This window comes from Gymnoscopelus braueri (assembly GCF_963280865.1).
Source record: "Gymnoscopelus braueri genome assembly, chromosome: 6".
NCBI classification, from domain to species: Eukaryota; Metazoa; Chordata; class Actinopteri; order Myctophiformes; family Myctophidae; genus Gymnoscopelus; species Gymnoscopelus braueri.
The window spans coordinates 57,909,994-57,937,872 of NC_137607.1; the positions used below are offsets into that span (position 1 = coordinate 57,909,994).

At 41.7% G+C, this 27,879-nt stretch overlaps 1 protein-coding gene across 13 annotated transcripts in view; it reads left to right on the plus strand.

The window, feature by feature from the left end:
- Nucleotides 1-27,879, plus strand: part of szt2 (SZT2 subunit of KICSTOR complex) — a 232,658-nt gene that overhangs the window by 181,171 nt on the left and 23,608 nt on the right. For 6 of the 13 annotated variants that reach the window (XM_080430954.1, XM_080430964.1, XM_080430963.1 and 3 more), the window contains 10 exons: nucleotides 891-1,167; nucleotides 4,472-4,551; nucleotides 5,561-5,686; nucleotides 7,552-7,757; nucleotides 10,677-10,773; nucleotides 11,004-11,084; nucleotides 12,242-12,316; nucleotides 13,711-13,776; nucleotides 18,877-19,094; nucleotides 21,991-22,170. In XM_080430954.1, coding sequence (XP_080287080.1) covers nucleotides 891-1,167; nucleotides 4,472-4,551; nucleotides 5,561-5,686; nucleotides 7,552-7,757; nucleotides 10,677-10,773; nucleotides 11,004-11,084; nucleotides 12,242-12,316; nucleotides 13,711-13,776; nucleotides 18,877-19,094; nucleotides 21,991-22,170 — 1,406 coding nt within the window. The remainder of the gene's footprint in view (nucleotides 1-890; nucleotides 1,168-4,471; nucleotides 4,552-5,560; nucleotides 5,687-7,551; nucleotides 7,758-10,676; nucleotides 10,774-11,003; nucleotides 11,085-12,241; nucleotides 12,317-13,710; nucleotides 13,777-18,876; nucleotides 19,095-21,990; nucleotides 22,171-27,879) is intronic. The other 7 variants (XM_080430959.1, XM_080430965.1, XM_080430956.1 and 4 more) reach the window with 3 other exon arrangements.

A 27,879-nucleotide genomic window follows, 5' to 3' on the forward strand; every position in this document is an offset into this window, starting at 1 on the left:
ACAGAGAATACGCAGTGGCAGAATACCTGAGCACCGTGACTGACCCAAAACAAAGAAAAATCTTAACTAGGTACAGACTCAGTGAGCACAGTCTTGCGATCGAGAAAGGTCGTCACAGGCAGACCTGTATCCCGAGAGAAGACAGACTATGCACCCACTGCACACAAAATGAAGTGGAAACCGAGCTACACTTCCTAACCGTCTGTCCATTGTACCAAGACATCAGAGACACATACTTCCCACAGATTACAACCACACACAGAGATTTTGAAAACATGACCAATGACAAAAAACTCCCATATCTGCTGGGCGAAGTACAACAATGTGCAAACACAGCAGCAAGATTCGTGAGTTGCTGTGATAGGAGAAGGATATCAAACGGAACACAACCACCCTAAAGACTAATCATTGTGTATATTCCGGCACTATACCTGCACCCAGTGATCTTGGTACATAGAAATTGATCTATTGAAGATTCTGACTTTCAAATGTACATATTTTTTGTTTTGATTGTATTTCTGTATTGTTGTATTGTGCTTTCTGCTTTGTCAATGTAAACGTATGTTTTCTCATGCCAATAAAGCCCATTGAATTGAAATTGAATTGAATTGAAATTGAATTGAATTGAGTGGTGGCCATTCACTTCCCCACGCAGACTTTTCCTGCCGGTCCGGGGAATCGAATCGGCAACCTTCCAGCAACAAGTGCTCTCCTCTAACCTTCAGGCCACCGCTGCCCCAAAGTTGTGGGCTTTTAGAGGTTATTTTTACGGTTTTAAACTTAGTTGAAAAAATAGCTAATCTATGGCTATTTTCAGTTATTTCAAATGGCATCCTAAAATTGAGTTGTCTAGTGTAGTAATACAAACCTGTTTGTGTGTGTTTTCTCAGCAGGACCCCAACCCGTTTTTCAGCCCCTCCATAGAGCCGGACGCGCTGCTGCGCAGTCCGGTTCCTCCCGTCCCCAACAAAGAGCAGGGACGGCTGGGTGGTCCGGGCCGCAGCCTGGCCCCCCTGCACTTCCCGTCGGAGCTGCTGCCCTTCGACGAGGCCCTCAGGGACGTGGTGGGGGCCCTGCGGCCCCCTAGCGGGGCCCAGGACGCAGCCCAGGACGCCGTGGCCTGGCACGGAGCCCAGCTCCTGGAGGTCAAAGCGGCCGAGAGGAGAGGTCAGATGCAGTGTTAACAATTATAGTATACGGTACCGATTGCATTAAGCTTTATTTCAAAGTTTGGTCAGGTGTCAGGCTATAAGTTAAATCTCAACAAAAGTGTTTTATTTCCCATAAACGATAAGGCCTGTCAACTGTCGTACCAGAATTTTCCCTTCTCTGTTAGTAAAGATAGCTTTATTTACTTAGGAGTCTGTGTAACTTATAAATACAAAGATCTGATGGACAATAACTTCAAAACTACACTGAGAAAGGCCAAGCAAGACATGGAGAGGTGGGCTTCACTTCCATTGTCGCTAGCTGCAAGAATCAATTCTGTGAAAATCATATTATGCCTAGATTTTTATTTCTTTTTCAAGCAATCCCAGTCTTTATTCCAAAGTCTTATTTTAACTCATTTACTGCCAATAACGCATATATGCGTTCTATTGAATACATCACTTGCCTGCCAATAACGCATAAATGCGTTCTATTGAAGAAAAAAAAAAAACATTAACATATTTTTTTTTTAATTTGACCCTAAGACCTAGGAGATATGATTGTTTGAAGATCTAGACTCCTATCCACTTCCTTGTTAACTTAAAACTTAAAAATTCTGTATCTCGGCTCCTGAGTACTTTTTGTTTTTCAATTAAAAATCTCTGGCAGCCAACAGCTAAAAATCTGAAATAACTCTGGCAGCTAGTGAGTTGTTAAGGAACTGAATAAATACACGTCTACGTTTATTTGGAACAACGAAGTTCCCCGTATAAGGAGAGAGTTTTTGGAAAGGCAGAAGGAGGAGGGCGGCCTAGCGTTACCCAATTATTTGTATTACTATTGGGCAGCTAATATCCATATGCTGATGTTTTGGGTCTATGATCTACCTGAGGAGGAATGCCCAGCCTGGTTGGCAATGGAGCAACATGCGAGTAGCCCAGTATCACTTGGATCTTTGATTTGTGCCCCACTACCGTTAAGCAAACGTCATAAGACAAATAGCCCAGTTATTCAAGGTTCCTTAAGGATATGGTCACAGTTCAGAATTCACTTTAAACTTAAAAAGGCCCTCATCACTTCCCCCATCCGGGCGAACTGCAAATTTGTTCCTTCTCTCACAGATCCATCCTATCAGCTTTGGTATAGGAGGGGAATTAAGTGTGTGAAGGACCTCTTTAAAGAGGGACACTTCATTTCTTTTGAGCAGTTGAAGAAGGATTTTGATATTCCACAATCGAGCTTCTTTAAATATCTACAAGTACGCAGTTTTATCATAAGACACTTTCCCCTGGCAACTCCACAAGGTACCTGGGTGGACGAGTGCTTTAGCTGGGACCCGGGAGGCAGGGGCATAGTTTCTAGGGTATATGACAGCATCCAGAGGGTAGCTTCCCCGTCACTTAATCATGTAGCAAGGGCTTGGGAGTAAGAGCTAGGGATTGATCTGCCCGTCTCAATTTGGCAGTCGGCAGTTTCACTGGTACATTCATCTTCAATTTGCATAAGACATGGGTTGATACAATTCAAGGTTTTACACAGGTTGCATCTATCCCCAAGTAGACTAGCTACTTTCTATCCCAATTTAGATCCAGCTTGTGTTAGGTGTAATCAGGACCCAGCTACCCTTAGCCACATGTTTTGGTCGTGCCCTAGACTGACTACATTCTGGACGGAGGTATTTAGTACCTTTTCATATATGTGTAGGGCAACTATAGACCCCAATCCAGTGACTGCATTGTTTGGTGTTCTCCCACAGGGAACACCAATAGCGAATCACCAAGCTGAAGCTATAGCCTTCTCCTCTTTACTTGCTAGACGACTGATATTGTTCAGTTGGAAAAAAGCGGCTCCGCCATCCCACAAACACTGGGTGGCGGATGTTATGTCACATCTAAAACTTGAACAGCTTAAATATACGATCAGAGGCTCCACTCAGAAGTATACTAGAGTCTGGCAACCGTTCCTGTCATATTTTGAGGAGGTGTATTCTACTGTTGCAATATAGCCATTGCAGTATAGCCATTTGCCTTTCTCCCCCCCCCCCTTCCCTTCCCCCTTTCTTCCCAGTTATTTGATTTTGCTGTTTTACTGATTTTTCTTTCATCTTTCTTTCCTTTTTTTCCCTCTCTTATTGACTGTAATTTTTGTGGTATTAATACCGTTTGTCATGAAAATATATTGCACTAAAATGTCCTTGCATTTTCGGTCAATTCATTACTGGTTGATATGAGTATTTGTTTCATTTGATATTGTGTACTAGTGTCTGTGGTGTTTTGTAGTTTGTTATATGTTGTTATCTAATAATAATTATAGTATAAATCGGCCATTACAACACTTTCACGGCCCGCCAAAATACATTTTAGTCGACTAAATCAACTGTAGATTTAGTTGACTAAAACATTTCAGATAACTAAAATATGACTAAAACTAAATGGAATTTTATTCAAAAGACTATGACTGAAGCTAAATCAAAATTAACACTGATCTGATGACACTGTACACGACATTCCATTAATTTCATTCATTGCATTTGTTGTATTATTATTAAAGGTGGTGTAAGTGATTTCAGCTCTTTAATAAAATGCATTTCAGTTGGGTCACACATTTCATCCAATCAGGAGAGGAGACCCATTTATTAGCTTTAGTTTTATAGTGTTCCATTTCCCCCCCCAAAAAAAATTGTCACTTCCATTTTCAATTGTATATCATTTATCTTGTAGTTCCTCTGTCCTGATTGGATGAAATTGGTATCCTGACATAAACCCTTTTTTTTTGCTGTATTGTAACGAACTGGAGAGACATGGATACCCCTGTTACTGAACAAACACTATAGCAATGATTACTATCACAATATAGAGCTATATTAACGCTGTTACTGAACAAACACTCTATAGCAATGATTACTATCACAACATAGAGCTATTTAACACTGTTACTGAACAAACACTCTATAGCAATGATTACTATCACAATATAGAGCTATTTAACACTGTTACTGAACAAACACACTATAGCAATGATTACTATCACAATATAGAGCTATATTAACGCTGTTACTGAACAAACACTCTATAGCAATGATTACTATCACAACATAGAGCTATTTAACACTGTTACTGAACAAACACTCTATAGCTATGATTACTATCACAATATAGAGCTATTTTAACACTGTGTTACTGAACAAACACTATAGCAATGAATACTATCACAATATAGAGCTATTTAACACTTATTTTAACAAAAAGGGTTTTGTGAAACCTTTTCTAGGATGTTGACTGTGTGTGTGTGTGTGTGTGTGTGTGTGTGTGTGTGTGTGCAGAAATGGAGAAGCAGATGAAGATTGAGAACCTGTTTGTCACGTGGCAGCAGAGGTCAGCTCAGTCCAACATGCCCATCTCAGTAAGTATCATCCAAACCTTTATTTATTCTCGAAAGGACATTGAGGTTGCCCTCGTTTGCTGTGTCGTCGAGATACAGCATAGTTACAACACAAGTTAAAAACAGTTGGCAGACATTTCTACCCACAGTAGGTCTGCTGTCAAAGTTTTAAATTGGCCGTATGTTATAGGAGAACAGATCTTTAGTTTAAGCTGTAGGCAGTGGTGGGAAAAGTACTCAATGTTTTTTACGTAAAAGTATCAATACTGCAATATATCTGTTACATGTAAAAGTCTGGAATTCAAAATGCACTGGAGTATACTTTTACTTAAAGGATCTACACCATGAATTAAATATATATATATATATATTTAATATCATATTGTTTATGTCCCTCAAACGTTTTTCTAAAGGTTTGAGCCTAAATCAAGCATCAGATATACTCATTCCAACTAACTTCTCTCTGGCTTATAAAGCACTTTCACCTGCAATACCACATTGTCCTGTTTGGCACGGGGCGCTATTGAGCCAGTTTGTATGCATGTTATCTCCTGGTTCTGTGTGGAAAAAGTAAAAAAAAAAATAAGAAAAAAAATATATATATATTTTTTTTTTTGGGGGGTTGGAACTGAAAAACGGGAGGGATTGTACCCTGACGTGATGTCACATCAGGGTGCAAATCAGTTTGGCCTGTTTTGAGACCAATTTACAGAAAACCCCAGATTTGCTGTGAAAGCCTGAGTGTTCAAACTGGGGTATTTTTGGGGATAGAAGAGAGGTAGGGGAGACCAAAAACACACAAAAAAGAAGAAAAAGTTAAACATTTGAGTACTTTTTCCACCACTGCTTTCTATGTCTATATTAATTACTGTGTAGTTTGGACCACAATGGAAACAAGTTCCCAGTACTTTTTTCATGTTTTCCTTTTAGCGCAAATGTCTGACTGTACATTGTGCTGTTTACGCTTCTGTCTAATAAAGTATCCAACCAATCAATCAAGTGTTAACCTGTAGATGGTGCTGTTCCTCAGGTGACAGACTTGGAAACATTGAAGCATTCGTCCAGGTTGGTTCATTACTGTGCCACGCCACTGCTGTTTGATCCCGTCTTCCGCAAGCAGATCCAAGAGGAGCAGGTCGCCCAGCCTCCTGTGAAGGTAAACCCTAGTCTTCACCTCCTAGCGTCCCAATAGGCCGCTGTTTCCCAAAGCGGCCGCTGTTTTCCCAAAGCGGACCCATATGTGGGTCGCGGACCAATTTGTATGTGTCGCGAATAAATACCACTTTATTTGTTTTGTTTACTGCATTTTGTTTTTAATTATTATTATTTCAAAAGTTTTTTTTTTAAATGAACCAAAAAAAGAATTCCATAAAAAGATTTTTTTTTAAGAAGCAGTGAAAATAGCAGATCTACAAGCTCACAACACGTCGCAACGCAGCGTGTTGTGACCTTGTAGATCTGCTATTCACTAGTTTTGGTCCCGGGGAGACATAACATTTCTCTTTTGGGTCTCGAGCTAAAAAGTTTGGGAACCACACTATTGAATAGGCTCTGTGCATAGCATAGATAAGAAATTGTCTTCACAGGTCTTACCATTTGTGCTAATTAAGGCTCTGTTCCATTTAGTGTAGCACGGTGGTTCTCAAACATTTTAATTTCAAGGACCCCCTTTACTCTGAGCGTGTACAAATGGAACCGAATGGACCGGTAAGGGTGGGTCACCAATGTCATCAGGAGATCCCATTTATCAGCTTCAATTTGATATGTGTTCCAATTCCAATTGTGTCTGCTCATTTTGTTGTTTCATCACTTAAAATGTAAGTGTATAATATAGAGCTGTTTTTTTTACAAATTAATTAATTAATACCTGGCAATGAATGTGTTAGGTACACTATTGGGGTAATTTTACTTTACTGGACTATATTTTCAATACGTACTTTTACTCCACTACATCTCTGAGGTGAATATTGTACTTTTACCCCGCCACAATTAATTGAAAATTTGTTATTAGTTACTTTGTAGAGTTTGATTATTATTACAAAACATACATAAACCACTCCAATCATATATTGTACTTTGGCTATTTATACTTATTGAAAATATCAAATCTACAAGCTCACCGACGAAAGCTCACATTGTGAGCTTGTAGATTTGCTATTTTCAAATGATTTGTATACATTTTAAAACTTGTGAAATTGGATATTCTGCATAATGAGTACTTTTACTTTTGGTACTTTAAGTATATTTTGATGCCGATACTTTTGTATTTTTACTCAAGTTCATTTTGAACACGGGATTTCTACTTGTAACAAACTGTATCTACATTCCTGCATTGATACTTTTACTTAACCCATCCAGACCGGGGACTCATCTGTGCCATTTTAAGATTTCTTTGGTTAATCAAAAATAGCAGATCTACAAGCTCATAGCACGGCACCGAGGGCCGCGCTATGAGCTTGTAGATCTGCAATTTTTTTTATCGTGAAAATGTGTACAAATCTTTGAAATCTAAAATTTTAACTCATTCAGTGCCTGACTTATTTCTGGCAGAGCCAAAAATACATTGTAAAAAAAAAGTGCTTAGGAAGCGAGATACAGCCTTTTTCAGTAAGATGTTAAACAAGAAGTGAATGGAGCAGCAAATCTTCAAATCATGATATCTTGGGTTTTAAATATTTTTTTTATGACGTCAGCGACGTCATTGGCACCCTGGGCTTATAAAAACGTGACGTCGGTGACGTCAATGGCACTGAATGAAAAAAAATAATATATATATTCAAAGATTTGCACAAATGTTCACAATTTTTCAAAAATAGCAGATCTACAAGCTCATAGCGTGGCACTCGGTGCCGCTCTATGAGCTTGTATAATGAGCTTGCTAAGGAATCAAAAATAAAAGGGGCTTTTTTCTTATTTCCACACAACTGCTCTAAGGTGTATTAGAGACATAGTTCAATGTTGAAAATGAGTGGTATTCTCCTTTAAGTGAAACATGCGAGTATACCTCTTCCATCACTGCAGAAGCGCCACCGCTCCAGTGACAGCATGGCGTCGGGCAGCAGGGATCGGAGCTACAGCACTGACTCTGCAGACACGTTCCCCGGCCGTCTGAAGGAGGAGGCCTGGCTGCTTGACCTGTCCAACACCTTCCTACAGCAGTATGTCCAGTACCTGCAGAGCATGGGCTTCATCCTGGTACAGGTCCGCCCGCAGTCCCCCACACGCAAGTATGTTTACATTAGAGCAGTGGTGTAAAGTAACTAACTACATTTTCTCATGTACTGTACTTAAGTACAATTATGAGGCACTTTTACTTTACTGGAGTATTTCCAATTTTCAATACTTTTACTTCTACTCCACTACATCTCGGAGGCAAATATTGTACTTTTACTCCACTACATTTATTTGAAAACTTTAGTTACTAGTTACTTTGCAGATATAAATGATTACATTATAAAACATACATTAACCACTTCGGCCCTATTTTATTCCTAGGCTATTTGAAAATGGCCGAACTACAAGCTCACAACGCGTCGCATCGCGGCGCGTTGTGAGCTTGTATATCGTCTATTTTCAAACATTTCAGTACTTTTACTTTTGGTACTTTAAGTATATTTTGATGCCAATACTTTTGTACTTTTACTCAAGTAATGTGTTAGTAATTTTACTCTTAACAGAGTATTTCTACAATGCAGTATTGATACTTTTACTTAACACATTGGGTGCCAAAACCGTATATCTACGGTTTTGTAAATAGTCGCATTGAGTGCCAAAACCGTAGATCTACGTGAAGAGATTTATTTATTTATTTATCTATTTTTCCACGTGGGGCGCTCTAACGCAACTTTGGAATGATTCACAGAGCTTGAAAGAAGGAGAGGACGGAAGTGGATCCATTCCAAAAAAACGACCTCCCGTCCGCACCCATTATAAAACCTTGAGAAAAAGCTTCTTATCTCCATTTCTTTTTTAACGTGGTGGAAACGAGCCGTTTTCGATGGGTGATCACTCTGCAATGGAGGATCGCTTTAGAAATATTATTGTTCCAGGCGTTAGTCGGGACCCTCGACCATCGTGCAAGCAGCTTTTGTTTACATCCGTGTCCACGTCGTGGCGTCTACAGCCGTAAACAGCGCAGCGTAAACGGTAGGAATGCCGGCACCAGATGTACCCTGTTTTAATAAACCTCTGGCACCCCAAGTGTTAAATTACACACTATTATCAGATCGGTACTCGGTATCGAACGAGACACAAGTTATGGGCAGTGGTGGAAAAAGTACTCACATTTCTTACTTAAAAGAAATCTAGGACAGCGGTACTCAAAGTGGGGTCCACGGGGTCTGCCCTTACAGGTCTGTAACTCTGAGCATGTACAAATGGAACTTAATGGACCCATTTGGTTCCAGTTGTACACTCTCAGTTATGGGGGTCCTTGAATTATAATTTATAATTTTGAGAACCACTGATCTAGGAATCAATCAAAAATGATTAATAATTGTTAAAATGCATCTGCAAGTTAGTCAAATAATCATGTAAATAGTAAAGTAAGAGTATTAAAAAAAACAGTTGTGCAACTGAAGCATTCAAAATATTACTGTAAATGAAATAGCATGTGATAAACTAGAAAATATTGTTCCTGAAGAAACAATGTGGGCTCGTTTTAAGACAAAAAAATAGTAGTATAAAAAGTACAAATTCAGTCACGGTCCCAGGCAATGCTCTCTTTGACTTGGTATCTCTGACTGTGACTACAAGCTCATAACGTCACATTGTAGATCGGCTGTATGTGGTTACTGTAGGTTTTGTATTAATAATAAAATATGTAAATGAACAAGTAACTAAAGCTGTAAAATGCTGTAAGTGTAGTGGAGTTGAAGTAACAAAAAAGTACCTCAAAATTGTACTGTGCATTGTAAGCACTCTACATTATTGTTTAGTACTTGAGTAAATGTACTTAGTTACTTTGCACCACTTTGAAAGGCTAAGCGTGAAACAGCCCCAGGTGCATTCATTGCTACAGTGCAGAGGGACATGGGTAGATATTAATGGTCTTAACTCAAAATGTATACATCACACAGCTTAGATCTTTGGATTAAATCAGAGAGCAGACCTGTGTGAACTTGGTGATGTAAAGAAATTAATATCTGTAGTGTAAAAATTGTGGCCGCAGTGACTTTATGAAAACATGGGTCATTCCTCTTGTGTCCTTCTCTCTCTCCACTAGCAAAACCCATTGGAAATACGTTGGGTGCTTAAAGTTGAATATTTTAGAACTTCTAATTATTTCAAAGTAAAAATCTCAAGCGTGCATGTCCACAGTAAGTAAGGAATTGAGTTTCTAGGTGAAAGTATGGAGGAATAGGGAGGGTCCAAAGTTTCATAAGTTAAGTTTTAAAAGTTAAATATTTAAAAAAACAACAATATTTCAAAGTAAAACGTTCAGACATGTGTGTCCACAGTAAATTGTGAATGGAGTTGCCAGGTGAAAGTTTGAAGGACATGTACCAAAATCTTAAGTGAAATGTTTCTAAAACAACAAAACATTTCAACACAGTAAGCTGAACATGTTAACGTTTTAATGGTGTTTCTATTTTAACAACACAAATCTTGTATGGGGGTGCCTGGCACAAAATAATTTCAGGTAGCGGTCCATGGACAGATGCACATTAATAGGCTCTATGCACAGCAGCCATATTCTCACTTCCTTCACAGGTGTTACCAATGATACTAATGAAGGCTCTGTTCCATTTCATGAAGCACAGTGGTTCTCAGATCTTTCAATTTCCACGACCCCCATAACTCTAAGAGTGTACAAATGTAACCCGGGTCAATTTGGTTCCATTTGTACTCTCTTAGAGTTACACACCCGTAAGGGGCCATTTGGAAATCCCTTAAGGAACCATGAGGGTCCCTGGACCCAAATTTGAGACCCACTGTTGGCAGAGTGTTTCCAGTGAGCCAACATGCACAATATCAGCACCCTGACTCTGTTTGACCAGAACAGAGCCTTCATTAGAATCATTGGTAACACCTGTGAATGTCTTCACAATATGTCTGCTGTGCATAGAGCCTATTTGGCGGTCCTTGATATGAAAATGTTTGAGAAGCACTGTATTAATTACTCAATGAACATGGTTCTATTGCAGCGTAGCTCGAGCGCGTGCCGCCATGCTGAGCTCCATGTCCTCAGAAGGAAGAATGTCCTTCTCATACGTCAAACAGAAGAGCGAAGACAGCCCCAAGGTTAACACACACACACACATACACACACACCCGTTTGTATTACTATACTTGTGAGGACATTAACATTTTAGGATGACAATTTTATGAATGCCATTCTTACAAAAAAATTAATAAATACATTTTTAACGTGTAAGCCTAGAGCCGAAAAATTGCAGATCTACAAGATCACAACGCGTTTCACTGCTACACGTTGTGAGCTTATAGATCGGCTATTTTTGAACTTTCCGCAGACCACAGGATCGAGCCCTACTGTCTACCACCTGCAGAGGGCACTGCCGGGGGGCATTGTCCTCATGGAGCTGGCCTTTCAGGTAAGAAGAAAACCGTGTTGAATAAGATGCACTTTTTAAAAACTAGGGGTTTGCACCACCGATCCGACCAATATGTCTGAGTCGTAGTGTCGGGGGGCTTTGTCAGAGTGCCCGTCTGTCTGTGTCCCTTTATGTCCATATATGGAGATCCCTGATGTCATCAGTATATGCCCATCATATTGGCATGCCTATATATGGACATATTGGTTGGATCTGTGGTTCTGGACTACCACCTATCCAGACGGCGGACACCGCACGGGAACATTTTGTATTATTATAATTTTTTATATATATATAATCAATGTGTACATTGATTAATTTGATTAATTGTTGCAGCCCAATTGAGATGGATATAGTCATTTAAAAATGTTTACTGAACGTTTTCATCATTGACGATGTACATTAACATCAACTGCATTTGTCAGGGCTTTTTAGATGTTAACTGACCACTGTAACATGCATAAAACATGACCAATGCAGTATACATGTGTCTAAATGGCTTACTTTTTGTGACACTCACATTCTTAAAGGTTTCATGACATAATTATTATTTATTTTTTTAGGTTTTCTGACCTCAATTACACCCAAAAAAACTGAACTTAGAACATTCAGTGGATTTTCTGTGGTCTGGGGTTTTCTGAATAATTGGGCTCAGAAAAGTGCTGTGATTGGGCCGTGGACTTTGATGTCACAGTCCATTAATCTGGAGCTGAGGCGATGATTGACAGGCAAAATCCCTCAACAGCGACACCCACAGGCAAATAGGTTTTTTTTCATTGCAGCTGAAAAGGCCTAAAAAAACCTGCCATGGCTCACTGGAGTGGATTTTTCAGTTAAAACCTTTTAATACACGTTTGAAGGACCATGATAAAGACTTTTAATGTTTTGTAAACCAGCATGTCATGAAACCTTTAAAATGGCCAAAATTGCCTTTTTAGGCAGCATTATTGCCTAAAAAGGCCTGGTCTTTATAAACATAATGGATTTATTTATAAACTGTGTGTGTGTGTGTGTGTGTGTGTGTGTGTGTGTGTGTGTGTGTGTGTGTGTGTGTGTGTGTGTGTGTGTGTGTGTGTGTGTGTGTGTGTGTGTGTGTGTGTGTGTGTGTGTGTGTGTGTGTGTGTGTGTGTGTGTGTGTGTGTGTGTGTGTGTATTAGGGCTGTTATTTCTGTGTGAAGCAGTATGCTCTGGAGTGTTCCCGCATCCCCATGGGCCAGACTGTCAACTCACAGGTACACACTGTTTTACACGCCACAATACACACAGTAACATAACCCTTAACACAGCACTAGTCTATACACTGCCCCACATGCTCAACTGTGTGCAGACTCGGGACCAACACAAACCGCGATTTCCACATCCTATAGTCTGGGGCCAAACATTTCTGCCACAGGCACTTTCCCCCATTTAACCCTTTAAGACCGGGAAGGCATCTGTGTCATTTTAGATTTCTTTGGCTGTTAAAAAAATAGCAGATATTCAAGCTCATAGCGCGGCACCGGGTGCCTTAAATGGAAGCTTGTTGAGCACCAAAAATAGCTGATCTACAAGCTCGCAATGTGTCTCGCTGCGACACATTGTGATCGGCTATTGCGGTCATTACTTATTTCAATAGATTAAAGAGTGTTTGAATTGGTCAAACAATAGGATGCATGTTCAGAAGCATCTTCCATACAACCTTAATGGTCTCAGATATTTCATAAAAGCAAAGCTTAAGGCCTCGGTCTGTGATTCCTTCACCTGGTTGGCTGCATGTAGAACAGCAGGAACATACGTAGGTTTAGAACAATATTACTAAAACCATCATAATTCTACAAGCATATTGTAACTCTGTAGGAAACAGAGTGCTATTGTTGGGGCAGTGGTGGAAAAAGTACTCAAATATTTTACTTAAGAAAAAGTATCAATTCTGCAATGCAGAAGTACGTTACAAGTAAAAGTCCGGAATAAAAAAATTGCTTGAGTAAAAGTACAACAGTATTGGTATCAAAATGTGCTCACAATGCGACGTGTTGTGAGCTTGTAGATCAGCTATTTTCAAATAGCCTAGTTATAAATTATGGTTAAAGTGGGTAATGTATGTTTTATAATGTAAAAAGCAAAAGTAACTAGTTACTAAAGTTTTCAAATAATTGAAGTGGAGTAAAAGTATAATATTTGCTATAGTATAAGTATAATATAAGTATAATTTTTTATGTAGTGGAGTAGAAGTAAAAGTACCTAAAAATTGTACTTAAATACAGTACTTGAGTAAATGTACTTAGTTACTTTAGACCACTGTTGTTGGGAGGACTCCTTTCACGCCATTTCACAAATCCCAGATTGGGACTTGGCCTGACAAACGTTTTCAGTCGTCGGATTTTATTTTTGAATCCATGCAGATGCTTTTATTGCAGCAAAAGTTGTTGTGACGCTTCGAGCTAAACGCTCTTCCTCCTCCTCTTCTTTTTTTATGGATGTTAAAGTATGATGAAAGAATGCATGGTATAAAATGAAGTAAAACAAAGATGACTTGATGCACTCACATTAACGAATCAAATTGAACAATTTTAAATGATCAACTTGGGTCCAGAGCAGACTCGGCTGTCTGCCCAGTCCCATCACCATGTCCTCATCTCTCCACTAGGGGCCACTGTTCACCAAACCCCGGTGCAAGCCATTCCCAGAAGGCACCGTGGTGTCTGACTCTGCGGTATGTCCCCTCTATCCTACAGGAAGGGGAGGGGCTCACTTCAATTGGCTCCACCTCTTCCCCTTCCTCAACTTTCTGCCGTCAGCGTTGCTTCAATCGTCTCTTTTTTCTCAATCCCTGCTCCTTCAGCTTCTCTCTCTTGTAGAGTCCTGGCCATTTGTCGCTCTGGCTGAAAAAACGTTTTTTTTTGTTTTCTTTCAACACTTTCAAGCTGACGTCCCTATTTTTAGGCATGTCATTATAAGCGGACATTTTCAAAGCTCACCAGGTTCGGCTGTTTTTGATTGTATTTGTGGTTATATTTAACCACGAATGCTTATATTTTATTCATATTTAGCTTGTTTTTTGTATAAAGTTAAATGTTCTTTTCATATGTTGACATTCAATATATTATACTTTTTTAATTAATTAAAAACTATGTTTTAATTCATTCATAAGTACATTTAGCTTATTAATTAATTTGTACGTTTTTCGAATTGATTTCAGGATTTTGCAATTTTGCAATTTTGTTTTTGTTTTGAAATATCGCTTCAAAACATCGCTACCGATGACATGGGTCAGTGGTTCTCAAAGTGGGGTCCGGGGACCCTCAGGGTTACTTGAAGGGGATCCAAATGGACCCTTACACGTCTGTAACTCTGAGTTATGGTGCTCCTTGAAATTAAAAAAATGTTTGACAACCACAGACATAGGTCATCCAAAGCTGTATGATGGGCGGGGCTCTACTATCTTGCTTTCTGATGGGGATTGGGACCTTTCTCCCTCTGTTTAATGGGGTTCTCAGAGCAGCCTTTGGGAGCTATGGTTACTGACACCTACAGCTTGACATTCTTTTTTGTCCGAATCTCCAGCGACTAAAGGAGGACTGAGGATCAGCTGTCCTCTGTCTTCAACCTCTTAAAGGAGTAGTTCACCCCAAAAAAATACTTATTTTCTATCAATTACACACACCCCATGAAGCCTTGATTTGTTTTGTTTTAGTCACATTCCTAAGCCAACAATTTGATGACCTGCTGAGTCGCAGAGTCTCCTACTGAGTCTCGTATGGGTCGATGACCCGGTCATCAACTTACTGCCTTAGGAATGCGACAAAAACAAAAAACAATCTCAAGGCTTCATGGGGTGTGTAATTGATAGAAAATAAGTAATGTTTTGGGTGAACTACTCCTTTAAACACATAGTTGACCGGTTTCCCTCACGGCTCTATACTAGATCTGCTCCTTTTTTACCTTCAACAACCAAATCTCTTCACCGAAAATAGCCCTGACATGTTGTGACCTTAAGAGCAGCAATAGGGTATAGCAGTGGCGGCCATTTTGTGGTTCCACGGATAGAAAGCCCATACATTTTTCCAATAGAGATTTCCGGAAATATTTATGTAAATTAGTGTAAGCCTGGAACCAAGCCATCCAGGCTCCTGGTGAATCATGACCATACGACATTTGATTCTGTGTCAACACATATTTGAAATCCGCTATATACGGCTATATAATATAATTAAATATTCAAATATTTTGTTTACACAGAATCAAATGGTCATGATTCACCAGGAGCCTGGATGGCTTTAATCTGGGACCTCGGTAGCACAATCGATGAAGGGGCGGTCCCTTTTTTTTCCAAGCTAGGTGATTGGATGATCCCGCCCCTAGCAGCCGCTGATTGGTTCGAACATGCAGCGGTGCGGGCAGCACTACTGTGTGACCGAGTCCAGATGGAGGCTGTATTGTGAAGTCAATACCGCCCCCATCTGGCGAAGTCAGGTTAGGATGGCTTAGTTCCAGGCTTAAAATCATGTATATAGCTAGGACCACAATGGAAACAAGCACTTAGGACTTGGTGTGTTATCCTTTTAGCATCATTGTGTAATTGTACCACTGTACTATTTTGCAAACTGTTAAAGTATTTGATCAATCAATCAATAAATATTTTCGGAAATATCTATGGGAATACTTTATGGGCTTTCTATCTGTGACACCACAAAATGGCCGCCCCTGCTATGCCCTATAGAAGACACGTCTTGCTATTCTGAGCTGATTTGCTCCTCTACCCTATAGTATTGATTGTGCTGCCGGGAGCTTGTCAGTCATTGATTGAGTTTGTTCTTTCCTTTAACACTCGGACCTGATTTATACTCGGCCACATGCCGGTGTCACATGCCGAAAACAGCCGCTGGATATGTGATTTTTGACCACAACACCATGCACGACGAAGTATAAATCAAGCCTTTAGCTTAACAATCAACAATCAATGAGAAAATAACCAATACAATATTTAATTTACAATCAAATGTACATTACTAGGAATTTGATTGTGGTTCTTTAATTACCCTGAGGTCCGTTTGAATTTGTGACATCATTTCTATGAGAGTAACATGCAACCTTTCTCATGTCAGAGTTGAGGCTGATTCATACTCTGTCGCATGATGGCATCGCGTGCGAAAAGAAAAGTTACATACAAGCTCATAATCTGACACAGACATGACACGTTGTGATCTTGTAGGTTGACTATTTTCCACACACGACAATGTCAAGCGACAAAGCATAAATTAGGCTTCAACATAAATTAGGAACAGCACACATTGTGTCATTTTCATGGTGTTTAGCTTCAAGTCAGCACTAATAGTGTGACTGGCCTTTCTGGTAACACGTTTGCAGGTTGCTCCACAACGTTTTAGAAGCAATGAGACGGTGTCCCTCGCTAATAGCCACGGGACATGTTGCCTGTGGAGTATACATTGTTTAGGGGTCTTCTCTCTGGAGAACTCCATCCTTTCAGTGTGCTTATAAAGCCTGAGCCATCACTCAGGATTTTGTGGCGGAGATTAGTATTTCTTGAACAGTTTAGCATCATTTCTGATGTCTGGTTTGTTTTTGTGTGTGCTTAAGACTTTGCTATTCAGATTAAGTCCCTAGTCAAACAGCAGGACACTGCTTAATGTTTTGTCATGTTGAACTGACGTTTTGTGAGCCTACTCTACATACTAAATATAGTGTCAATTATACTGTTTTATCATGGCTGATCTTTCCTTCAATGAAATCGTTCAGTCTGCCTCTGCTTCAGGCTCTAGTGATTACATCTGTTCATAATCATTTGGTTTCTTCTCCTCTCAATTGGTAATGTTTTTCCCCTTTGTTCAATTTGTATTCTTTTTTGAACAGGTGCAGCTTTCAAAAACACAAAACCTTATTTCCACTGCATGCAATTTCTTCTATTTGCATCATGCAAGCTTTGTTGTCAGAACATGATGCAATACAAAGTGTTTTCAGGATGTTAGTGGTGTCAGAATGGAGGTTTCTCATTTGAAATATTTGCTTTCTTTATAAGACCACTGGTTTCCCGGTTGTTGAAGGCAACCATCCCATACACTTCATCTCTTATTAATTTCCACAACCAAAATGTTCATCTTTTGTTTCCTCAGTTGTGCCACTGTTGAAACATTCATCTATCTTCTTGTAGTTCAGACAACCAAATATTTATATATATATATATATTATATATATATATATATTATATATTATGCCCTACTGAAGCATGTGAAGTCATGTAATGTCAGACGGCCGTGAGGATGGTTCCATTCATTTTAAAATGCATGATAAAGCAGTGTATGGATTCTACTGGTTCTACTGAGTGAAGACCCTCACTGCCCTTCCGGCCAATAGCATTCGTTTTCCGGTTGCTTTTCGGGACTGGAAGTTCCAAGATGGTGATTTGCAGAACAAGTGGCCTCAAAGCGGGTCTGTAGAAAGCAATGGCTGACGTCACCGTTCCCTTCGTCCAGTGGTTCCAAAACCTTTTAGATCCAGACCCAAAAAAAGAAATTAGATGTTTGCCCGGGACCCAAACTAGTGAAAATAGCAGATCTACAAGCTCACAACGTGTCACTTCACGCCACGTTATGAGCTTGTAGATGCTATTTTCACTACTTCTTAAACATTTTTATTTATTCATCATATATATATATATGTTACAGGGAAATTGAAAAAGGATCGCTCGTTTTCACCCCCCCTCGCTTCCCCCTTTGTTATCGATTCACTTTAATTGCGACTGGTGACGTTAATCTGTCTATGTAATCAACACACCTGTTACATAGAGCCCCCCCCCCCCACACACACACACACACACACACACACACACAGACACGCACGCACGCATGCACACGCACACGCAAACACACACACACACACACACACACACACACACACACACACTATGTGCACGGCTAATTAGAGAGTGTCGTGGATAGTAACCCATGAAAAGATCTATTCTCCCCCTATCGGTTTACAACTCGGACGGCGCTGATTCGACTAGCAGACCATCGGCCGGTCGGGACGGGCACTCGCGCCTGGATGCGCTCGGGCGTGCCTCCTCGGCCTCAAGGTCTGCTGAGTCGGCGCGCCTCTTGGCTAACCGCTTCATTATCCAACCTGTCATAGAATATTTCTCTCATATTATCCACTTTATTTTCAGCGCTCCTCAGCGTTCCCCTAGCATAGCTTCCTGGTTGCTATGTTGGGGGGAACAACAAAAGCCAGGTCCGCCTCGCATCAAAGCCCGCCTCGCGCCGAAGCCCTGCGCCTAAAAACGAGCATACCTTTACAATTTCCCAACGAATGCCAAATTCCCTGTGACATATATATATGGAAATATATATATATTTTTTTAAATGTATGAAATGCTTTTGAAAAATGTTAGAATTGTTTTTAATTGATGAAAAGTTGTGATTTATTTGTTTAAAATCTTTTTGAAATTATATATATATGTATGTATATATATATATATATATATATATATATATATATATATATATATATATATATATATATATATATATATATGCATGCATGCATACATACATACGTATATATGTATATATATATATGTGTGTATATATATGTATATATATACATGTATGTATATATATATACATGTATGTATATATATACATGTATGTGTGTGTGTGTGTGTGTTTTTAGGTAGTAAATTGAAAAAAGGAGATATTTACTCGTGACCCATAAAACAATTGGTCCGCGACCCAAACGTGGGTCCCGACCCACCGTTTTAGTCCATACGTGTTACAGTCCATTCTTTGTTCCCCAATAGCTGTCCATGCTCTTCACCGAAGAATGCGACAAGGTGCGGGACCTGATGCACGTGCACTCATTCAGCTACGACTTCCACCTGCGCGTGGTGCACCAGTACCTGGTGGGCTGTCACATGACGCTCAGGCAGGGCTACCAGCTCACCAGCTTCCTGGAGGACTTCATCGCCCACCACCCCGACATCCCCAAGTTCGGACGCAACCACGTCTACCAAGGCCAGTTGGTTTGCGTTGCTGTTAGACAATACAACTCTTATCTCCATATGTTTAAAGGGATTGTAGGCGAGTTCAGAGATAAAAAAAAGAAAAAAACTATTGTCAAACACCGCACCTCCACTCCCCCCCCCCCCCCCTCCTCATCAGCAGTTCGTTTCCCCGACCACCAGGGGGTGACGCAGGGGGGACTTCTAAACGGGCCATGCCGAAAATAGGTTGCTTTATTCGGATACAGTGCATGTTACTGCCCGCCCCTGCCGGTTCTCTGAAATTTTATTTTTAAATAGGCTCTTTCATGATAAATTGACCACATATATGAAGTTAAACAACTAAATTCTATCCAAACGATATCTTAAAAGTAAATTCCGTGCCTCAAAAAAGACGTTTGAGAGCGTTTTAAAACCGAAAGTAAGAAGTATAAACTTCAATGGAGGAAACAATGGCGGCTAGTTCCATTTTTGTCGGCTGCACTCGGTCCCATTCGGTTTCACCCGAACACTTCACACGGGCACGGACGCGCACGGACGCGCACATGCGCGTCCATGCATTTACGTCCCAGACAAACATAAATAGTAGGGAAAATACGGATTTCAGAAAGAGGACTGTGTTTCAATGCAGGAAAACACCCCAGCATCATTATATAGTGGCTGATAGAGGGGAAAAAATGCTAAATATATATATATATATATATATTCTTAAATTTAGGCTTAATGTTGCCTACAATCCCTTTAATCCGTTAACCCCATTCAGACCGGGAACGCATCTCTGTCATTTTTTGATTTCTTTGGGCTATTAAAAAAATAGCAGATCTACAAGCTCATAGCTATGAGCTTGTAGATCTGCTATTTTTGAATAGCCAAAGAAATCTTAAAATGACACACACAGTTGTGTTCCCGGTCTTAAAGGGTTAAGACCTGAGGCAGATTCTAAAGGTCCTTACACACCGGGGCGATTTTTTCGTGCGAATAATACGCTTTTTTTAAAAACCTTATAAAGTCAATGCAAGCGTACATGGCGCGAAAAAGCGGAAAAGCGAAGCGAAAAAGCGTCTTTTAATTATTCGGAACGAGTCCGAATTTTGCGTATATTCGCACATTCGCCGGTGTGTAACCGCCTTAAATCCTAACAGTTTTATGAAGAACGTGTGGTGCTCAAACTTTTTCATATCCAGGACCCCCACAATTATATGTATTTGGCTGCGGACCCTCATCTCAAAATATTTTGTTCCAGGGTTCCCCAGAAGCAAAGATTTGAGTTAAAAATGTTTGCTTTAAAAAAAATACATATATATTCAAAGATTTGCACAAAGTGTCATACTTTTTTTTTTTTACGCAGATCTAGCACAAGTGTAGCACAAAGTGACACGCTATGAGCTTGTAGATCTGCTATTTTTGTATAGCCAAATAATCAAAAATGACACATACTTTTCCGGTTTTAATGGGTTAATGTTTTATTTTTGTTTTGTAAATTAATGCCCTACTTCATTGCACAACAAAAGTTGCAAAAAAGCAGATCTACAAGCTCACCATGCGTCCTATTGTGGCGCGTTGTGAGCTTGAAGATCTGCTATTTTACCTAGCACTTAATGTGAAAGATAATGAAGTCATTCTTCTCTTAACCAGACGTTTATAAAGATGAATCTGTATTGTTAAAGTGTTTCGTTTGTCCAGTGGTTCCAGTGATGTCTAATATGACAGCTGTTCTCAAAGTGGGGTCCTTAAGGGGGTTCCAGGGGGTCCCCAGAAAAATGTGCTAATATAGTGTGAACATTTTCTGACCCCTTATACATCGGCTACAGTATTTGAAAATAGCTGATCTACATGCTGACAACACAACGAAATGTGATGTGTTGTGAGCTTTTAGATCTGCTATTTAAAAACAATCTTGGAAACACAATGGAAAAATTTGGAATATTTTCCAAACATTTTAACAACACATCTTGTATGAGAACCGCTGTTCTATGACTGGTTCTCAATGCAAGGTATGGGGGAGCTACACTGTAGATTGGGGGTACCTGAGATACAACAGTTGTGTCAAATGGGGGTCTGTGGCATAATGCATATCAAACTAAGGGGTCCTTGAAGTGAAAAAGGTTGAGGACAGTGATGGAAGAAGTACACATGTTTTATTTAAGTAAAAGTATCGATACTGCAATGTCGATTTAATTTCCTATAACTTAAGTGGAGTAAAAAGTACAATATTTGCCTCTGTGATCTAGTGGAGTAGAAGCAAAAGTACTGAACATTGTAAATACTCAAGTTAAGAAAAAAATACTGCAACATTTTACTTAACCCATTTAGACCGGGAACGCATCTGTGTGTCATTTTTAGATTTCTTTGGCTTAAAAAATAGCAGATATACAAGTATCTTGTAGATCTGCTATTTTTGGGGGAAATCGTGGTTCTTTGAATATATAAATATGTTTTAAAGCGAACATTTGTAACTCAAATCTTTGCTTCTGGGCGGATTCTACAAATGTCTTCTAAATCCTATATTTTTTTTGAAAAAACTTGTTGCTATAATATCAGTGGTTCTCAAAAAATATATATGTATTTGGCCATGGACCCCCCCCCCCCCATCTCAAAATGTTTTGTTCCAGGGACCCCCAGAAGTTGTTAAAAATTGAGTTAAAAATGTTGGCTTGAAAAAATATACATAAAAAGATTTGCACACATTTTCACGATTTTTCAAAAATAGCAAATGTACTTGCGCGGCACTCAGTGCAGCGCTATGAGCTTGTATATATGCTATTTTTGAATAGCCAAAGAAATCAAAAAATTACACAGATTCTTTCCTGGTCTTAATCGGTTAAGTACAGTACTTGTGTAAATGTACTTTACACCACTGGTTGAGTGAATGGGCGTTGTGATCATCTCTTCCTCGTTGATCATGGCAGGGAGTTTCTCGGTGTCCACGGGGATGATAACGGCCCACCAGCTGTACAACTACATCACTGACCACGCCGGCACGTACAACATGAAGCCCATCCGCATGTCCAAGGTAGCCGTCCCCACCGACGCCAAGAAGGGAGCGCAGAGCGCCGACCTCCATGAATACGCCCTGGTGGCCTTATGGAACAGGTAGAGATCACACACACACTATGTCAAGTGGTGGAAAAAGTACTCAAATGTTTTACTTAAGTAAAAGTATCAATACTGCAATGTAGATGTACTCTGTTACAAGTAAAAGTCCGGAATTAAAAATGTACTTGAGTAAAAGTACAAAAGTATTGGTATCAAAATTTACTTACGGTACCAAAAGTAAAAGTACTAAATTGTTTGAAAATAGCAGATCTACAAGCTCACAACGCGTCGCGATGTGACGCTATCTCCGGACGCTATCTCCGGATACTATCTGGACGCTATCTCCGGATACTATCTCCGGTATCTGCTTGAAGTAGGTGGACACCTTTTTAGGAGAGCGGAAGCAGGTTGGAGTCTATTCATTCCAATGGAAGAGTGAACGTTGAACACTTCTGAACCATGCTTTAGCTCAGCGATGTCAAATGGCCCGCGACGTCGTCAAATCTGGCCCGCAAGGTGTTCTACTTCATTCCTTCTGACCGCCAGAGGCAGTGTTTTCAACACCTGGATATTCATCCCGCGCTCGCGCATAGGTCGAATATTAATACCAACAAAGTCACTCGTGACCTGTGTGCACGCACGCCACCTATATAGGTGCGGTGCACACAGCGTTCATCCTCTTTCATCTTTTCGCCTCCAGAGCGCAGGTCGATTACTTGCAGCTGCGCGTGGAGTCTCGCAACCAACACGGTTGGAGCTACGGACCCTCATCCTCCAGAGACTGCGTAGTCTGCTACCATGGAATTACGTTACCCCGTTCATAGGGGCTGTCGGAAAGGAACGAAAGAAGGAAGGAGAGAAAAAAAAGAAATCAAAAAGCTGGAAAAGCAGCCCTGCACGAGTCACGACGGTGAATGGAGTTAGCTGCTGCCTGCTAGCGTTGGTAGCTAACTACAATGGCTTGGTGGCTAACTACAATACCATCGAGTAGCGGTCCATGCGTGGAGCCATAGCTGTACATTGGCGACGGTGAGTGAATGTTTGGGCTGTGTTTACATAAATAAATAAATAAAGATTAGCGTGAGGGTGCGCGGCCCACCGTGATATACCGTTAGCAATTAGCATTGGGAGTGTGTCTCGCTCGGCTGCTGCTGGTCGCTGGACAGGGGGAAAAAAAGGAAAAGGAGGATTAGCGTTGAGAGTGTGTCTCGCTCTGCCGCTTTAATATACCGCTAGCATTGGGAGTGTCTCGCTCCGCTGCTGCTGGTCGCTGGACAAGAGAAGGGGAAAAAAAGAGTAACCACGGTGTGGCCCACTGTATTATACCGTTAGCAATTAGCATTGGGAGTGCGTCTCGCTCTGCCACTTTTGAGGGACCACGCCACTGCGGCGTGCGCCCACTGGAATATACCGCTAGCATTGGGAGTGTGTCTCGCTCTGCTGCTGCTGGTCGCTCCACTACTGCTTGTCACTGGACGAAAGAAGGGAAAAGGATTAGCGTTGAGAGTGCATCTCGCTCTGCCGCTTTGAGAAACCATGGCGGGCGGCCCACCACCATATAGCGTAAGCATTGGGAGTATGTCTCGCTCCACTGCTGCTTGTCGCTGGACGAAAGGAGTGGAAAGTGTTAGCGTTGAGAGTGTATCCCATTCTGCCGCTTGAGAAACCATGTAAGGCCCACCGCAACATAGCGTCAGACTGCTTGTCGCTGGACGAAAGGAGTGGAAAGTATTAGCGTTGAGAGTGTGTCTCGCTCTGCCGCTTTTGGAGGGACCACGCCACTGCGGCGTGCGCCCACTGGAATATACCGCTAGCATTGGGAGTGTGTCTCGCTCCGCTGCTGTTGGTCGCTGGCCAGAGGAAAAAAAAGGAAAGGAACCACGTGCGGCCCACCGTAACGTAGCGTAAGCATTGTGAGTGTGTCCCACTCCGCTACTGCTTGTCGCTGGACGAAAGCGTTGAGAGTACATAGCCTGCTCTACCGCTTTGAGAGACCGCGGCAGAACCTGATTGCCTGATTAATGTCTCATAGGAGGTGCTCTCCCCTCGATGACACGACGGCGGTGGAGCCAGATTGACTGGTTAATGTGTCTCATGGAAGGTGTTCTTTCGCCTCGAAGAGACGACCAAAGCGTTAATGAGCGCAGTGGCGGAGAACTGGGCTCCATTAAAGTACAAATACCTCGGAATTGTACTTAACTACAGTACTGAGTACATGTACTTAGTTACTTTACACCACTGTATGAGCCCTCTTCTGTGAATGTTTTGGCTAAGAGTGGTTCTCACTCTAACGCAGACATTCTATCTACCAGGCATGTGGCGCTTGTTAGCTTGATTGCTGCAGCTAATAAAGAGCATCCAGAGTGTGCTTCGCTCGGTCGTTATTGGACGATATACTGTGTACCTATTACTACATGTACTTGGTGCGATGTTCAGAGAATAACACACTACCGGACAGGTGTGTGCATACATGTCCCAACTCCACTGAGCGCCAAAACACATGTCAAGTGGTAAACGCTGCTCAGTACTGACTTAAGCAGCCTATTTTGCCCGTTATATACAGGGATATGCCAATACTGCCACTGTGTGTGCTTAACCTCACAGTTTGAGTGTGTATCATAGCTTGAGTGTGACTCGCTCTGCTGATATTCGGATTATACTGTTTTGTGCTTGGCAGTAAAATGGAATTATAATACTAGTATGGTTCAAGTGTCTCGCTTTGCCATCACTTGGTTATCATACTGTGTGTACTTGACACATGACTTGACGCTGTGGCTTGAGTGGTTCTCGCTCCTTGCTACGACGGCGTTACATATTAGTAACATTGTACTCTGTGTACTGATAATCAATAAGCTTTGTTTATGGGCAATGGATCCCCATTAGCTGCGGCAAAAGGAAACCAGCATTCTTCCTGGGGTCCAAGACAACGGAATACATTAACAAGTACATATGTACTTGACGCTGTAGCTTGAACGATTCTCGCTCTTTTGCTATGGCTACGTTATCAATAGCACTGAGTGTATCTCGCTCTGGTGCTGTTACCCACTAATACTGTTTGTACCTTGTACTCACTACTGCTATTCAACATATGCAGTATACTGTGAATACTTGATATCATAGCTTGAGTGTATGTCGCTCTGCTGCTATCCAGATAATACTATGTGCTTGGTAGTGCAATATTCTTAAATAATTCTATATGACGATTGAAGTGTATTTCGCTTTGCCACTTCTTGACTATAATACTGTGTCCTTGACACTGTAGCCTGAATGATTCTCGCTTTCGCTACGGCTACGTCATCAGTAGTATTGAGTGTCTCACTCTGTTGCTGTTACCCATGGATTATTGCAACAATTGCTGGTCCCAGAAGAGAAGGTCCATTACTTGCGCCAGTCATGTCCTGACTATGGTGCCTGACACAGGCTATGGCTGTGAATGTTTGGCTAATTGCAGCGGCATACTGCTGGCAGAAAGGTCGACTGGGTTGGCCTGGTTGGGGCGGATTTGCCTCCCACAGGGATGCTAGCATTGAGCCCTCAGGATGCTTTCTCAGCTAGAGGAATTGTCAGGATGACGAACTCTTGGCCACTGAATTGCCCAGCTGGCCATATAACGGCTTGGCCTAGATGGGTGCGTCCAACAACTATCGTCGTTGTACACCCTCGGTGCCGTACATCATGAGATTTGGCATGTGGGCCAGTTCCAGAACCTCTTACCAAGGACTTGTCAGCCATGGGGAGTACAGCCCAATATGGCCTAGACCTAAGGCTATTGGTTGATGCCAACATTGCTTACTTTACTTACATTACCTTACTGTAAGTCGATCCGGATTAAGAGCGCCTGCTAAACGCCTAAACTGTAAACTGTAAACATTGCTGGTGTCACTAGATGAAGCTGTTGAGCTGGATGACCGTTGCTCATGGCCACAGTGTTAGTCTCTGGTCTGCTAACTAGAGCCATGCCACAGCGGCTGGAATGTGACGTATTGGACATTCCCTTAACTACCTTGTCCTGGCCCTCCGGCATGCGAGTGTTGATGCGCAGACACAGCGCCTATCCAGCGCCTATCCAGCGCCTATCCAGCGCCTATCCAGCGCCTGTCACTCTAGGCGTTTGCTTGCATTATTAGAGAATTGGCACTGTCTACTTTGGTAATGAGCCAGAGCCTCTGGGTGTCCCGGGTTCGACGCCAGGCCAGAAATGGGTCGATGTGTGTCCCTGTCTGAGCCCCTAATTGCCCCATGAGCGCCGGAGAATGGCTGCTCACTGCTCCTAGTAGTTCTAGGATGGGTAAATAAATACAGCGGACGAATTTCATGCATGTACAAATGTGCATATATATTTTGTGGCTTGGGCCTCGAACCCCAAGACTGCAACAGAATGGTGAGGGTCTCCAGCCAGTGTCGCTAATGCACTGGACCTGCGTGCAGTGCACCTGGCCCTCAGGATGTTTATGCCGTGTTCAATAACACAATATGTCAACAGTCTGTCTTCTGGGGCGCTTGACCCAGTCAGTCTCTGCAGGAGGCTTGGAAGCTCCTTCCGTGGACCTTGCCTCATCTTGCAAATTTCATAGCAATGCGCTTGTTGGGTGTACAGTCCAGGCTGTGGACATGTTTCCCACTGGAAGCCTCTTGGATCCATTAGCAGTTCGGATCACGTGCATAGGTATGGCAGAGCGGTAGTACCGTTAGCCTTGAGGGCATAACGCGTTGTTGACTGTAGGTCTCCCTTCCGGGACAGACCAGTCCGTTAGGGCAAGATGCTCTGGCCTACTGCAGCTTCTCAATGAAGTGCCTTGGCCTCTCCACAGAGACAAGATCTCCTGTCACAGTTTAGGGGGGAGGTGCATGTGGCATCCTCACTCCTAACCTTCGGCTGCGTCATTGACCACTGAAATTCAAAACTATTGTCCGAACATTACTGGATTTTTGTGCATCGTACACCAGGGCGTTGCACGCCAGCGAGTGTAAACTGTGCTCTAGTTGGGACAAGGGCCACTGTATAGGTTGGAGCGTTGCTCTGTGCTTATGCTGCTCTAGATATCTGCGGATGATGTTGAATAGAGGGTTCAGCCTCTCTACCATTGAAATGCTCTCCGCGTGTGGCCCCCACAGATTGCATGGGTGCCTTCATGATGCTTGCCTGTGGTATTGGAAGCTTTGTCCCCAGCCGGTACATCGGGCTGCTCTCAGATGACTATCTGCTAGTACTCTTTGTCCTCACTGCTTCATCTGCAAAAGTGAGTAGGTGGGCTTCATGCCCTGCCCATTGCCAGAGACTGTTAAAGTGGGGTTCCGATGGGTCTGGGTTTACCATATGGCCGACCCCTCCTTACGTCCTCACAGGCTTTCTGCCTTTCACGTCAGCTAGCCTATTGATTTGTTAGTTTGCTCCTCAACCAGGGGTGGAGCAACTGCATTCTAGTACCTGCCTATTGTGTCCCGTCCGGGCTCTGTGGCAGGACATAGCTGTGATTAGGGATGGAGCCCGAAAACCGGGTCCATTATATACCCGGGCATGAATTTATCGAGACCCGGGTTTCGATAAGCTTTGGGCTTGTCGAGCCTGTTATCGAGTGCAGCGGCCCATGACGTCATGTCTAAACTATCAAAACAAGAGGCGATCAAGAAATAAATCTAATCACCCACGCTGGCACAAACATGTCGGTCTAAAAGTGTATTGATAGCTGCAAGTTGTGCCAAACAGCGCTGCCCGGGGAAACAAGGAAGATGAATTTTATTGGCTCACTACATCACTATTTTAAG